General features: G+C 45.2%; 1 protein-coding gene across 2 annotated transcripts in view; it reads right to left on the reverse strand.

The window, feature by feature from the left end:
* Nucleotides 1–15,016, reverse strand: part of rsu1 (Ras suppressor protein 1) — a 241,752-nt gene that overhangs the window by 133,516 nt on the left and 93,220 nt on the right. For both annotated transcript variants that reach the window (XR_010976961.1, XM_068051598.1), the window contains exon 5: nucleotides 10,319–10,437. Coding sequence is in view for 1 of the 2 variants with exons in the window: in XM_068051598.1 (XP_067907699.1) it covers nucleotides 10,319–10,437 (119 nt within the window). In the remaining variant the exon portion in view is untranslated. The remainder of the gene's footprint in view (nucleotides 1–10,318; nucleotides 10,438–15,016) is intronic.

Consider the following 15,016-nt stretch of genomic DNA (forward strand, 5'->3'; position numbering starts at 1 on the left):
TTAGATACAAGAACAAGTAATGGCTAAACCTTTACAAATTTCGGGTTAGGCCTCAGCTGGAGTATTGTATAGAATTCTGTGCACCACATAGGAAGAATGTCAAGGCCTTGGGAGGGTAAAGAGGAGATTCACCATGATGATACCAAGGATGAGGGACTTCAATTGTGTGGAAAGACTGCAGAAGCTGAGATTGTTCTCCTTAGAGCAGAGAAGGATAAAGGGAGATCTAACAGAGGTGTTCAAAATTATGAGGGGTTTTGGTACAGCCAGTAGAGAGAAACAGTTTCCTCTGGCACATGCCTCACTAACCAGAGGTCATAGATTTAAAATAATTGACAAAGTAACTAGAGGGGAAATGAGCAGCAATGTTAAGATCTGGAACACACTTCTGGAAAGTGTGAATGGAATCAGATCCTGTAGGAACTTTCAAAAGGCAATTGAACATTAACTTGAAGGGGATTAATTTGCAGGGTTATAGCAGAAAAGATGGGATGTGAGACTAAACTGGACAGCTCTTGCACAGTGCCAACATATGCACGATGGGCTGAATGACCATCTTCCGTGCTCTAAGATTCTAGAAGCAAGTTGTTTGTAATACCAGGGATGTCATTTGCACAGCCAAGGATTCAAATCATTCCTGTTAAGGGAGATGTGTACATTGATTGTGCTCAGAATATTAAGAACTCGGTGGGGGCGGGGGAGAAAAGTGCCACAGCTAAAAGTTGACATACAAGGAAATAACATTTACTTTATAATTTAAAATATAATTTCAATTCATTTATCAATAATTTAAACTTGTTTTCTTCCAGACTGGGTAAAAAGGTTGTAAACAGCATAAATGACAAATATGGACCAGACAAGTAATTAGATACTTCAGCCATGCAAGTGAGGGTTTTAAAAACAATTACGCATTGCTACGACCAGGTGAGAGGGGGGGGGGGGGGGGGGGGGCGGGGCTAGGGGTTCCCTTTGTCTGTTTTGACTGTAAAAGGGTTTATTTTTTTTAAAACACCGTGTTTTTAGCTCCCCCTCAGTGAATCCTTGTTCACTGCTCTCCAATGGCAAGGCAAATAAATCAATCAGACAGGTTTTCTTAGATTTAAACAAGAAAGGTGGAAGTTTATTAACCTTAAACTCTAATTCGGTTAATGACTACGAATACGTGACAACACCACACTAGCATGCATACTTGATAAACACACACACAGATAGAAACAGAAAAAGATGAATGAATAAAGGGGAAAAGCTTGTGGCAATAGCTGGGATTTATTTACGATCCTCTGAGTTTGATGTAGAGTCTTTGATTGCTGGTCAGTCATGCATTTTCGTTGGGGTCCAGTACACGCTTTAAAACTTGTTGCGATGTCAGATCCTTTTCTCTCTTGAGGTTTAATCGACTTCAATAGATCCGACGATTCGTGAGAGCGCCAGACAGGAGAGAGGTGCTCTTCTTCCAAATTCAGCTGCAATCTGACCCAAGCTGTCCTGGGAGCAGTTCAAAACCAAAAACCTGGACCAGCAGGTTAGTCAAGTGACTAGCTGTTTCAACAAACTCCTGCATTTGTGGATTCGCCATCTTAGCAGACACCCTGGAATGCTGGCTTTCTTCTTTTTTTTCTTTTGGGCCTCCTTATCTCGAGAGACAATGGATACGTGCCTGGAGGTGGTCAGTGGTTTGTAAAGCAGCGCCTGGAGTGGCTATAAAGGCCAATTCTGGAGTGACAGGCTCTTCCACAGGTGCTGCAGAGAAATTTGTTTGTCGGGGCTGTTGCACAGTTGGCTCTCCCCTTGCGCCTCTGTCTTTTTTCCTGCCAACTACTAAGTCTCTTCGACTCGCCACAATTTAGCCCTGTCTTTATGGCTGTCCGCCAGCTCTGGCGAATGCTGGCAACTGACTCCCACGACTTGTGATCAATGTCACACGATTTCATGTCGCGTTTGCAGACGTCTTTATAGCGGAGACATGGACGGCCGGTGGGTCTGATACCAGTGGCGAGCTCGCTGTACAATGTGTCTTTGGGGATCCTGCCATCTTCCATGTGGCTCACATGGCCAAGCCATCTCAAGCGCCGCTGACTCAGTAGTGTGTATAAGCTGGGGGTGTTGGCCGCTTCAAGGACTTCTGTGTTGGAGATATAGTCCTGCCACCTGATGCCAAATATTCTCCGAAGGCAGCGAAGATGGAATGAATTGAGACGTCGCTCTTGGCTGGCATACGTTGTCCAGGCCTCGCTGCCGTAGAGCAAGGTACTGAGGACACAGGCCTGATACACTCGGACTTTTGTGTTCCGTGTCAGTGCGCCATTTTCCCACACTCTCTTGGCCAGTCTGGACATAGCAGTTACACATTCAATATCTGGTGATCAAAATCCATTTGGGTTAGTTGAATCATGGAGCTGTTCTATTGTCTCCAGGCACTGTCTCTTAGTATGCAAATGCATTCCAGCCACTGCTGATCTTTTTAAACAAATCATCTCTTCCTTCCAGCAACAGTAAAAAAAATTAATGTTCATCTGACGAAATTCATATGCCTCATTCTTGGCAGGTGGGTCTTCATGACAGTATGTAAATAGAATCAGAGTACTTTTCATGATTTCTTTTCAGATAAAGGTAGATTTTTATGAAAATGCTATTCAATTTAGTCATGGGCTAAATTTTACGGCCCCTTGACGCCACAGATCAAGACTTATGGTTGGGTATTCGACAACATCACAGGGAGGGGAACGAGACTTGACAACAATGGTCAGGTTGATTTGAGGAGAATCAAGGGTCAGAGTTGACATGTTGATAGGAACAGGAGTAGAAATGGAGGGGGGAGTTTTTTTTTTTTTAATTCATTCATGAGATGGGGGCGTCGCTGGCCAGGCCAGCATTTATTGCTCATCCTAATTGCCCTCGAGAAGGTGGTGGTGAGCTGCCTTCTTGAACCGCTGCAGTCCATTTGGGGTAGGTACACCCACAGTGCTGTTAGGAAGGGAGTTCCAGGATTTTGACCCAGCGACAGTGAAGGAACGGCGATATAGTTCCAAGTCAGGATGGTGTGTGACTTGGAGGGGAACTTGCAGGTGGTGGTGTTCCCATGTATTTGCTGCCCTTGTCCTTCTAGTTGGTAGAGGTCGCGGGTTTGGAAGGTGCTGTCTAAGGAGTCTTGATGCATTGCTGCAATGCATTTTGTAGATGGTACACACTGCTGCCACTGTGCATCAGTGGTGGAGGGAGTGAATGTTTGTAGATGGGGTGCCAATCAAGCGGGCTGCTTTGTCCTGAATGGTGTCGAGCTTCTTGAGTGTTGTTGGAGCTGCACCCATCCAGGCAAGTGGAGAGTATTCCATCACACTCCTGACTTGTGCCTTGTAGATGGTGGACAGGCTTTAGGGAGTCAGGAGGTGAGTTACTCGCCTCAGGATTCCTAGCCTCTGACCTGCTCTTGTAGCCACGGTACTTATATGGCTACTCCAGTTCAGTTTCTGGTCAATGGTAGCCCCTAGGATGTTGATAGTGGGGGATTCAGCGATGGTAATGCCGTTGAGTGTCAAGGGGAGATGGTTAGATTCTCTCTTATTGGAGATGGTCATTGCCTGGCACTTGTGTGGCGCGAATGTTACTTGCCACTTATCAGCCCAAGCCTGGATATTGTCCAGGTCTTGCTGCATTTCTACATGGACTGCTTCAGTATCTGAGGAGTCACAAATGGTGCTGAACACTGTGCAATCATCAGCGAACATCCCCATTTCTGACCTTATGATTGAAGGCAGGTCATTGATGAAGCAGCTGAAGATGGTTGGGCCGAGGACACTACCCTGAGGAACTCCTGCAATGATGTCCTGGAGCTCAGATGATTGACCTCCAACAACCACAACCATCTTCATTTGTGCTAGATATGACTCCAGCCAGCAGAGGGTTTTCCCCGATTCCCATTGGCCTCAGTTTTGCAAGGGCTCCTTGATGCCATACTCGATCAAATGCTGCCTTGATGTCAAGGGCAGTCACTCTCACCTCATATCTTGAGTTCAGCTCTTGTCCATGTTTGAACCAAGGCTGTAATGAGGTCAGGAGCTGAGTGGCACTGGCGGAACCTAAACTGACTGTCACTGAGCAGGTTATTGCTAAGCAATTGCCACTTGATGGCACTGTTGATGACACCTTCCATCACTTTACTGATGATTGAGAGTAGGCTGATGGGGCGGTAGTTGACCGGGTTGGACTTGTCCTGCTTTTTGTGTACAGGACATACCTGGGCAATTTTCCACATTGCAGGGTATATGTCAGTGTTGTAGCTGTACTGGAACAGCTTGGTTCGGGGCGCGGCAAGTTCTGGAGCACAAGTCTTCAGTGCTATTGCCGGAATATTGTCAGGGCCCATAGCTTTTGCAGCATTCAGTGCCTTCAGTCGTTTCTTGATATCACGCGGAGTGAATCGAATTGGCTGAAGTCTGGCTTCTGTGATGCTGGGGACTTCAGGAGGAGGCCAAGATGGATCATCAACTCGGCACTTCTGGCTGAAGATTGTTGCAAATGCTTCTGCCTTATCTTTTGCACTGATGTGCTGGGCTCCCCCATCATTCAGGATGGGGATATTTGTGCAGCCACCTCCTCCAGTTAGTTGTTTAATTGTCCACCACCATTCACGGCTGGATGTGGCAGGACTGCTGAACTTCGATCTGATCCGTTGGTTATGGGATCGCTTAGCTCTGTCTATCGTATGCTGCTTACGCAGTTTGGCATGCAAGTAGTCCTGGGTTGTAACTTCACCAGGTTGACACCTCATTTTGAGGTATGCCTGGTGCTGCTCCTGGCATGCCCTCTGCACTCTTCATTGAACCAGGGTTGGTCTCCTGGCTTGATGGTAATGATAGAGTGGGGGATATGCCGGGCCATGAGGTTACAGATTGTGGTTGAGTACAATTCTGCTGCTGCCGATGGTCCACAGCGCCTCGTGGATGCCCAGTTTTGCATTGCTAAAATCTGTGAAATCTATCCCATTTAGCACGGTGAAAGTGCCACACAACACAACCGAGCCACTCTTGGTGATGCACATTGAAGTCCCCCACCAGAGTACATTTTGTGCCCTTGCCACCCTCAGTGCTTCCTCCAAGTGGTGTTCAACATGGAGGAGTACGGAGTCATCAGCTGAGGGAGGGTGGTAGGTGGTAATCAGTAGGAGGTTACCTTGCCCATGTTTGACCTGATGCCATGAGACTTCATGGGGTCCGGAGTCGATGTTGAGGACTCCCAAGGCAACTCCCTCCCTACTGTATACCACTGTGCCACCACCTCTGCTGGGTCTGTCCTGCCGGTGGGACAGGACATACCCGGGGATGGTGATGGCAGTGTCTGGGACATTGTCTGTAAGGTATGATTCCGTGAGTATGACTATGTCAGACTGTTGCTTGACTAGTCTGTGGGACAGCTCTCCCAACTTTGACACAAGTCCCCAGATGTTAGTAAAGAGGACTTTGCAGGGTCGACAGGGCTGGATTTGCCCTTGTCGTTTCCGGTGCCTAGGTCGATGCCGGGTGGTCCGTCCGGTTTCATTCCTTTTTATTGACTTTGTAGCGGTTAGGTACAACTGAGTGGCTTGCTAGGCCATTTCAGAGGGCATGGAAGAGTTAACCACATTGCTGTGGGTCTGGAGTCACATGTAGGCCAGACCAGGTCAGGACAGCAGATTTCATTCCCTAAAGGACATTAGTGAACCAGATGGGTTTTTCCAACAATCGACAATGGTTTCATGGCCATCATTAGACTAGCTTTTAATTCCAGATTTATTAATTAAATTCAAATTCCACCTTCTGCTGTGGAGGGATTTGAACCCATGTCCCCAGAGGAATACCCTAGGTCTCTGGGTTACTAGTCCAGTGATAATACCACTACGCCACCGCCTACCCCTACGAATAAACTGATTATTACACTGTGCATGGTAATGGTGGGGAGGTTCAATGGTAATGGAGAGAAGGGTACTAGTATCATTGGGTGGGTCAACTTTGATGGGTTCAAGCTGGAAGGTTGCAGGAGGAGGCTGAAAGCTGGAGATACTCACCCTGAATTCTACACGGACCATTTTCTCCAACGATAATGCAAAGCACGTGGCCACTCCAGGATTGCAAGGAGAGTGGGAGGAAACAAATGATAGTGGGTGTGTCTTCTACCTGGCTGCAATTTTAAGGCAGATGTAAGGGAACTGCTCATTGCCTCAATGTTCTGCGGCATGTCCTGCAACCACTTTGCTTTGGTGGGAATCTCATGCCAGTTGTCCTCAAGGTGAATGCTGCACTCAATTTTTTTGCTCGCGGCTCCTTCCAGGGGTCCACGGGCGACATGTGTGGCATCTCATAGCCTGTGACCCACAGGTGAAAGAGGTGACCAATGCCCTTTTTCAACATGCCAATGATTTTATTACTTACCAATAGACGAGGACAGCCAGGCAGCAAGGTCTGTGCCCTTTGGCGCCATCACTGGCTACCCTAGAGTGCAAGGGGTGATCGACTGTACTCACATGGCCATCAGGGCACCCTGGGAACAGCCTGCTATATTTGTGAATCGCAAAGTCTTCCACAGGAGAAGAATCATACATGTTTGCGCATGCCAGGGAGCTGTCACGGCTCATACATTTTGAGAACCTCACAGCTACCAGCAGTTTTTGAGGCACCAGCTGAAGTAGACGGCTGGATCCTGGGTGACAAGATGCTTTGCAAGCATCAAAGTTCCTGCCGTAGGCCTCCAATGAACATTTTCCTTTTCACCTGAAACCAAGCAAATGATTTAGGAGAATGCACCAAATGTTAAAGTAAATAAAGATATATTTAAACTTATTGAAGAGCTGTACAATATTTACAGCACCCGCGCCACCTTTGTGCTCAAACCTGTCTCTTTTTCCCCTTCCTCCCACTAAGTCTAGGTGGTGCTCTGACATTAGCAGTGGAGTGGAGGCATTCTGCTCAGTGCACTACTCCGGTGCTGTGGATGACTGTGGCAAGCGTCCTCTGAAGGAATGGGGCCTTGATGGCTCCATCCTACTGGGGGTTTGCAGCAATGATGCGCGAGTATACCCAGTGTGCTCACCTGCTGGAGGCAAGAGGGTCAATGTCGGGAGGGAGGACAAGACACCGCTTACTCTAGGGGTGTCCTGACAGGAAGGCCCTGGGGCAGTTGAGATGCCCTCTTCCTCCATCTGTGTGCATGATGGCACCTGCCTGTCTCCCCGAGGGAAAGGGGCACCTGGAGGGAGGTCCAGGTTCCTCATTCCCCCTTTCACTTAGACACAGCTGCAAGGAGCCCACAGCAACAGCGATGGAGCGCAGGTCAGATCACATATGGCTCAAGTGCTCAACCAGACTCACCACATGCTCAAATGCCTGGGACATGGCAGACATCAAGGCCTGCATGGACACCTCCATGGCACACGCAAAGCCACGCATGACCTCAAGCATCTCCGACATCTTTTCCACACAGCTTTGCTGCACAACCAGCAAACGTCTTGTAGCAACAAACAGAGGATCATCATGAGCTTGGGGCTGAGCAGGGGCCTGGTCTTCAGCAGTCCTCCGATTATCAGGGGACTCAGCTGGCAAATGCTCCCTCAGCTGCTGAGACGTGTCTGTGTCATGCACATCAGATTATGACACAGATTCTAATCTTCAACCCCGCGTGGACCGTGTGGATGCATCTGCGCTGGTGGAGGTGGAAGAGGAGGACGGTGACTATGCACCCTGTGGGGTATTGGCTTCCTCTTCCTCCCCAGAGGAGTCGTCTTGGGCCTTGTGGCTTTCAGACACTCGAGTGTGGGCACCTACAGTGGAGACACAAACAGAGGCACTTTAAGCATCAGCTGCACATGAGTTTGCACATTTTCATTGTGTGTGCATGCATTGCTGCAAGACTGAAGATGACACCTCATCCTTACACCTTGTGGATCCTGCCTCACCATCTGACATGGCCCTGCCTCCCTGCTCTCACAATTTGCTCAGCCTCCTCTTCAGCCAGTGTCAGAACTCTAATGTCTGCGACACTGTCACCTGTCACGGTGCACTTGTGCTGGTTGTGGTTGCGTTTGTCCTACAGGAGACAGTGTGCAGATTGAATGAGATTATTTTTAAGATGCAACACAACCATTGTAAACATGCATTGACATCACTCATTCAGAACAGCTTTCACACGACACATCCAAGCACATCAACAATGCTACTTGTCAACTTTGCACAAAATCATTGTGTATAGCATCAAGGCTGCTTGCACAATCCACTGCATGCCGGTTTTCCCTCTTTCTTAAAAGAGACGGAGCCAGGGAGAAAAATAATGGAGCTGCTTCGCCAAGACCACTTACCCTCGCTGATCAGAGCAAGTCATTGATGCGCTTGCGACACTACACCCAGGTTTTATGAGTGACCCTACAGTTCGAGACCTCCTATGCTACATCCACCCAGGCTGCCTTGGTCAGACAAGAGGGTCTTTACACTCCATCTGCAGGGACAAAAGGACCTCCCACCTTTCCCTGACGGCCTGGAGAAGAACCTGCAGGGAGCCATCATTGAATAATGGTGCTGGCTGACACTTGCTTTTGTGTCGCTGCAGGAAAAAAAAGTAAATGATGTAAAATTGGTGTTGGATTACAAAAATTAAGGGAGGCAAAAGCATTTTGAATTAATTTCAAGCTTCTATGCAAAAACTTACATGATCCTTGAGGCTGCAAGCACAGAATTCTTTATAGCAGTGGCGATCCTGGTGCTTGGCCCAGGGATGGTGGGTTCCACCAATGAAAGGCTGCCCCAACACAGGCATACGGAATCCTTGGCTTAATAAATAAAGGCAGAGTACAAAAGCAAGCTGGGGTATTGTGGATAATTCGAGGCACCATATTTTAGGAAGGATGTCAAGGCCCGAGAGAGGCTGCAAAGGAGATTTACTAGGAATGGTACTGGGATTGAAAGACTCAGTTATGTGAAGAGAAAGCTAGAGTTCTTGTTAGAGCAGAGAAGGTTAAAGGGAGATTTAATAGAAGTGTTCAAAACCTTGAAGTGTGTTAATAGTTTCTCCTTATTTACTCAGTTCCCAGTGTCAAAATGGGTGGTAACCAGAGGGCACAATTTTAAGGTAACTGGGAAAAGAACCCGACACATGTGGAGAAAAGAAAAATTACAACGAAAGTTCTTCTGATCGGGAATGCACTGCCTGATAAAAAAGGGTGGTGGAAGCAGTTTCAGTAATAATTTTCAAAAGGAACTTGGATAAATATTTGAAAGGGGAAAATATGCAGGGCTATAGACAAAGAACCAGGGTTGGGGGGCAGGGCAGCATGGGGCGGGGGGTGCAGTTGGTGGGCCTAATTGGATAGTTCTTTCAAAGAGTCAGCACACACACAATGGGCCAAGTGGTCTCCTTCTGACTGGGTGCGAAGAAGCTGCATTTTATGCCATAAATCTTTACAAGCACTCTGCGATCACCAATGGAAAACTACTCTATACTCAGATAGTAATAAGTAATCAACCACTCACAGCAACACAATGTAAAAAGAATTCTTCAAAAAAGAATGTTCCTTTTCCCCCTATCAATATTAAATGCACATTTATTGCAAAGAATTTCATACTGTAATTGGAGAAATGCTATATAGATTTAAGTCTGGTTTACTGCTTCCAAAATGACAAATCTAATGATTCACTATAGCAAATCGGTCCCACTACAAGTTAGATAGATAACAAATCCAACTGTAAGCTCAATTGCATCTTGTTGTGTCACGTTTATATCAGCCAAAATACTTGGTTAAATTGCAGCTTGGTCAAAATGACACAGCAGCAGTCTTTTCGGTATGCTTCGGTCACATAGAAAAAGTCTGACACCACATGAAATTAGAAAAAAATAAATAAAACTTTGTTTAGTTTAATTAGAGTATGCTGCTGTACAAAAAGAGAGGTTAAGGCATAAAACTTCAATAAGTCTGAATCCTTTAATCTGAATGACATTAACTGAGAGCAAAACAATTCTGAATTGCAGCCATTTGCTCTAAATCATGGCTAAATAATTTCATATCAAAAGAATTGACAAAATAGGCACAGGTGATGATGTACACATGCATAATCAGCACTTGTAAAGCCCAACCCAACAATTTATACAACCCATTTTATTCATTTCTACAAGGTCAGATACCAAATTTCAATTTAATACAACCAATGTTTACCCCTTTCAATTGTCTTCTATACAGACAACCAGGCGAAGGAGCAGATGCCCGAAACGTACTGGGAATCACATAGCAGCAACTGCACTAATTTCACTTCTATTGCTGGTCAATATAGGCAAGTACAAATTTTTAAAAAAAGTTTCCTACTGAGGTAGAAGAAGTTGCCAGGCAGAGAATTCTCATTCAAATTGTTGTATGTCAAATCAAGCACCTCCAATGCTGGCAATGACCCAAATCCTCTTGGCAGAGAGTTTAACCTGTTCATGCTGTTGGGAAAGGGTGGGAAATAATAAAATGAGTTTACAGTTCCAAAGTAAGATATTTACTCAGAGGTGTATGAGCACTCATTTCGCTGTATTAAAAATTGAGATGAGGTTCTTTTCTGACCAACTGACTGACGTACAATCTAATAATTGCCCTGAGAAGGTGGTGGTAGGCCATCTACAAATAGGGAGACTGCACCCAAAAAGCACTGATTAGGTTACAGTTGAAGTTTCCATTAAAATCTATTTGCATAGTCACAAACATAAAATCTTCCACAAACCAGCACAATTGGGCAGCATAATAGCATGTAATTTTATTTTTCTTTCCATTAAAAAAGCATTCCTTGATGTATTTAAGAATGGTAGCCTGGCGTAGTTTGATACACTCAGCTGAAAACTGGTTATTACCAAAAATAAGCAGTTTATTAAAAGGTGTCCAGTCCTCCATCTGAGAGTAACCTGGCTTAAAATCCTTGAAAATGACTTTAAAAATACTGAAACATTTAATAGTTTCATTGGTGTACACTAGAAAGTTTCTTTGCATTTTTTTTTGATATGAAAAAAACTTTTGAAACTTGCCTACTAGTGTCTGTGTGCCTCAGAAACGAGTGCAATTTCAACAACCTCTGCATTTAACTGATTATTCTCTGTCATTTCCGCCAGCTCTAGTGTGATGCCACCATCAAACACATCTTCCTCTCCTCTCCCCTTTACGCCGTCTGAAGGGTCAGTTCCCTCCACAACTCCCTGGTCCACTCCTCAAAACCACCTCCCCTTCCCACGGCTCCTTCCAATGCAAGTGCAGGAGATGCTACACCTGTCCTTTTACCTCCTTGTTCTCATCAACCAAAGCCCCAAGTGATCCTTCCAAGTTAAACAGCGATTTACTTGTACTTCTTTCAATTTAGTTTACTGTATTCACTACTTGCAATGCGGCCTCCCCTGCATTGGGGAGACCAAATGTAGATTGGGTGATCGCTTGCAGAACACCTCCATTCAGTCCACCAGCGTGACCCTGAGCTCCCGGTCGCCTGTCATTTTAATTCTCTGCTCAACTCCCACTCTGACCTTTCTGTCCTCAGCCTTCTACTCTGTTCCAATGAAGCTCAGCACAAGCTCGAGAAGCAGCACCTCATCTTTCAACTAGGCAGGTTACAGCCTTCTGGAATCAACATGTAGTTCAACAATTTCAGATCATAACTTCTGCATCCTCCCCCCCCACCCCCTTTTTTTCAGGGGATAGTAACTATTGGTGGTGATTCTCCTTCCCATTTACATCTTCTCTAGACACATCTTTTGTTTCTTTACTTATCCCATTAGTATTCCTTTTTGCATTTCAATATTGTAATTTAATCTCTCCTGCCTTCCACTAGAATACTGTTCTTTCTTCCCTTTTAGGTGTCAGCTGTGGCTCAGTTGCTGACACTCTTGCCTCTGAGTCAGAGGGTTCTGGGTTCAAGTCCTAATGTAGGATTTGAACACCAAAAAAAAAAATCAAAGCTACACTCCAGTGCACTAAGGATTTCTGCACCATAGGAGATGCTGTCTTTTGGCTGAGATGTTAAACCGAGGCCTTGTCTGCCCTCTCAGGTGGGCATAAAAGACCCCAGGGCACTATTTCGAAGAACAGTAAGGGAGTTATCCCTGGTGTCCTGGCTAATATTTATCCCTCAATCAACATCACAAAAACACAGATTTTCTGGTCATGATCACATTGCTGTTGTGGGAGCTTGCTGTGTGCAAATTGGCTGCTGCATTTCCTGCACGAGAGCAGTGACTACACTTCAAAAATACGCCATTGGCTATATAAATAAGCCATTTTTTTCTTTCCCTCTTTTCCCTGCTTGGATTAAAAACTGTTCCACTCCAAGAACTTGCAGTTCTGACAAAGGATCAACTACCTGCAATTTTAACCCTGTTTCTCTCTGCACAGATGCTGACAGATCTGCTGAGTATTTCCAGAACGTTGTTTTTATTTCAGATTTTCAGAATCTGCAGTCGTTCGCTCTCATCATGGTCCCAATAGTTCTTCCTGCCCCAGATTTAACATAAGAAATAGGAGCTGGAGTAGGCCATTCAGCCCTTCGAACCTGCTCCGCCATTTAAGATGTTCACAACTAATCTGATCTTGGCCTCAGTCCATTTTCCTGCCTGCCCCCATAACACTCAACTCCCTTGTAGATCAAAAATCTGGCTAACTCAGCCTTGAATATATTCAATCACCCAGCTTCCACTACTCTCTGGGAAAGAGAATTCCAAAGATTAACGATCTCAGAGAAGAAATTCCTCCTTATATCAGTCTTAAAAGGGAGACCCTTTATGTTGAAACTATGCTCCCTAGTTCTAGATTTCCCCACGAGGGGAGAACATTCTCTCAGCAGCTACCATGTCAAATCCCCTCAGAATCTTATATTTCAATTAAATCACTTTTCATTCTTCGAAACTCCAATGGAGTACAGGTACAACCTGCTTTCCTCATAAGGCAACCCCTTCATCTCAGGAATCAACCTAGTGAACCTTCTCTAAACTGCCTCCAATGCAAGCATATCCCTCCTTAAAAAAGGAGTACTGAATGCAGTATTCTAGGTGTGGACTCACTAATGCCCTGTACAGTTGTAGCGAGACTTCCCTACTTTTATAACAGCAAAAAACTGCGGATGCTGGAAGTCTGAAATGAGAACAGAAAGTGCCGGAAATACTCAGCAGGTCTGGTAGCACCTGTGTGGAGAGAAACAGAGTTAACTTTTCAGGTCTGCGACCCTTCATCAGAACTGGCAAAAAAGTTAGAAATGTAACAGTCTTTGAGCAAGTGAAAGGGGGGTTGGGGGAAGAAAAAGAGGTAAGGTCCATGATAGGACGGAAGGGGGAACAGATTAAACGACAGACGTCATGGAACAGATTGCAAATGGAGTGCTAAATAGTTGTAGTGAAAGAAAAAGCACGAGTCCAAAGAGAGAGTGCTAATGGCAGAATAATGAACAGCTCTGTACAAAAGCAAAATCATGAAAACACATTTAAGACTAGCACATGGTTCAAAAAAAAAAATAAAAAAAAAAATTTTTTAATATATAAAAATATTATTGAACTCAATATTGAGTCCAGAAGGCTGCAGAGTGCACAATCGGAAGATGAGGTTCTGTTCCTTGAGCTTGCATTGAGCTTCAGTGGACCACTGCAGCAGGCAGAGGACAGAAAGGTGGGGAGGAGAGCAGGGTGGAGAGTTGAAATGGCAAGCAACCGGAAGCTCGGAGTCACGCTTGCGGACCAAGTGGAGGTGTTCTGCAAAGCAGTCACCCAATCTGCATTTGGTCTCCCCAATTCCAAAGGGACCATTCCCTCCGCGACACCACTCCTCCATCACCTGCGACACCTTGACCGCTTCCCATGCAATCGCAGGAGGCGTAATACTTGTCCTTTTACCTCCTCTCTCCATCCAAGGCCCCAAACACCCCTTCCAGGTGAAGCAGAGATTTACTTGTACTTCTTTCAATTTAGTATGTTGTATTAGCTGCTCACAGAGCCGTTCTCCTCTACACTGGGGAGACCAAATGCAGATTGGGTGACTGCTTTGCAGAACACCTCCGTGGCGGGAGGAGTGCACTGTTAATTCAGTCCCACTTCTTCACAGGTCATCTAAATAATACCTCTGGTCCCAAACTCTCAGGTCTCACTCCCTCTATTGAACCACTCCTCGCTTTTTAAAAAAAAAAGACCAGATCAGCACCTCTTCCCTCTATTGCGCTGAGTTTCTTCACTCACTCTGTGTTACTTACTCCGTGCATTATCAAAAGCCTCCTGTATTTATAACCAGCACAAATTCCAAAGACCTGAGTCAGCCCTTGCTGACCAGATAACCAGTTCTAATGAGCCACCTTATAAACTAACAGTGCAGCTGCCACTAGCAGGCAGCTTGTTTGCTACTAACACTGTGAAACAAACAAGTTATGGTTAAAAGTCAAGTTAAATGCTAAATGCAAAACTTGACTAGATTTTAAGAAAGAGATTAACCCTTAAAAACCTAGACTTCCCTCAGTGACTCACCAAATTCCCCAGTTAAGTACTCTGTAGATGCATACTCTATCGAAGTAGACTCTGATACTGCTACTGTTGTAATTTGCTTTGCTATTTGTGGTTTCCAGGTTACAAGAAATTGACCCCACTCCATGTCCTACCCAATTAATCCATTCTTCTATGACCCATGAGAAATGACAGAAGATCCACCAGCTTTGTTATATTAAAAACCTTATTCTACAACAAAAAAATTTATTAAATGTGGTTCAAGCTTGAAAATCAGTTATAAAAGTGAACACAATAGTCCAGTCCTAACCTTCTAACTGGATAATGAATACTACATTTCAAGGTTCATATATGCCATTTCAGATAGAAAGGGATCAAAAGATTTAGAGCTGAGGCTTACTGCTAGAAAGTAAAAGGGAAATAGAGCGCATACTACATTAGAACACTAGCCTTTTACCTTCCAAGATTTTGGTTTTGAATCCAGTCTAGTCAGGTGGGCTAAACGTTCTTATCCAAGATTTATAGGTTTTGGGTAAAATGACATTGGGTCCACTCAATCCAATAC

This window comes from Heterodontus francisci, chromosome 2 (genome assembly GCF_036365525.1).
Source record: "Heterodontus francisci isolate sHetFra1 chromosome 2, sHetFra1.hap1, whole genome shotgun sequence".
In the NCBI taxonomy this organism is placed as follows: domain Eukaryota; kingdom Metazoa; phylum Chordata; class Chondrichthyes; order Heterodontiformes; family Heterodontidae; genus Heterodontus; species Heterodontus francisci.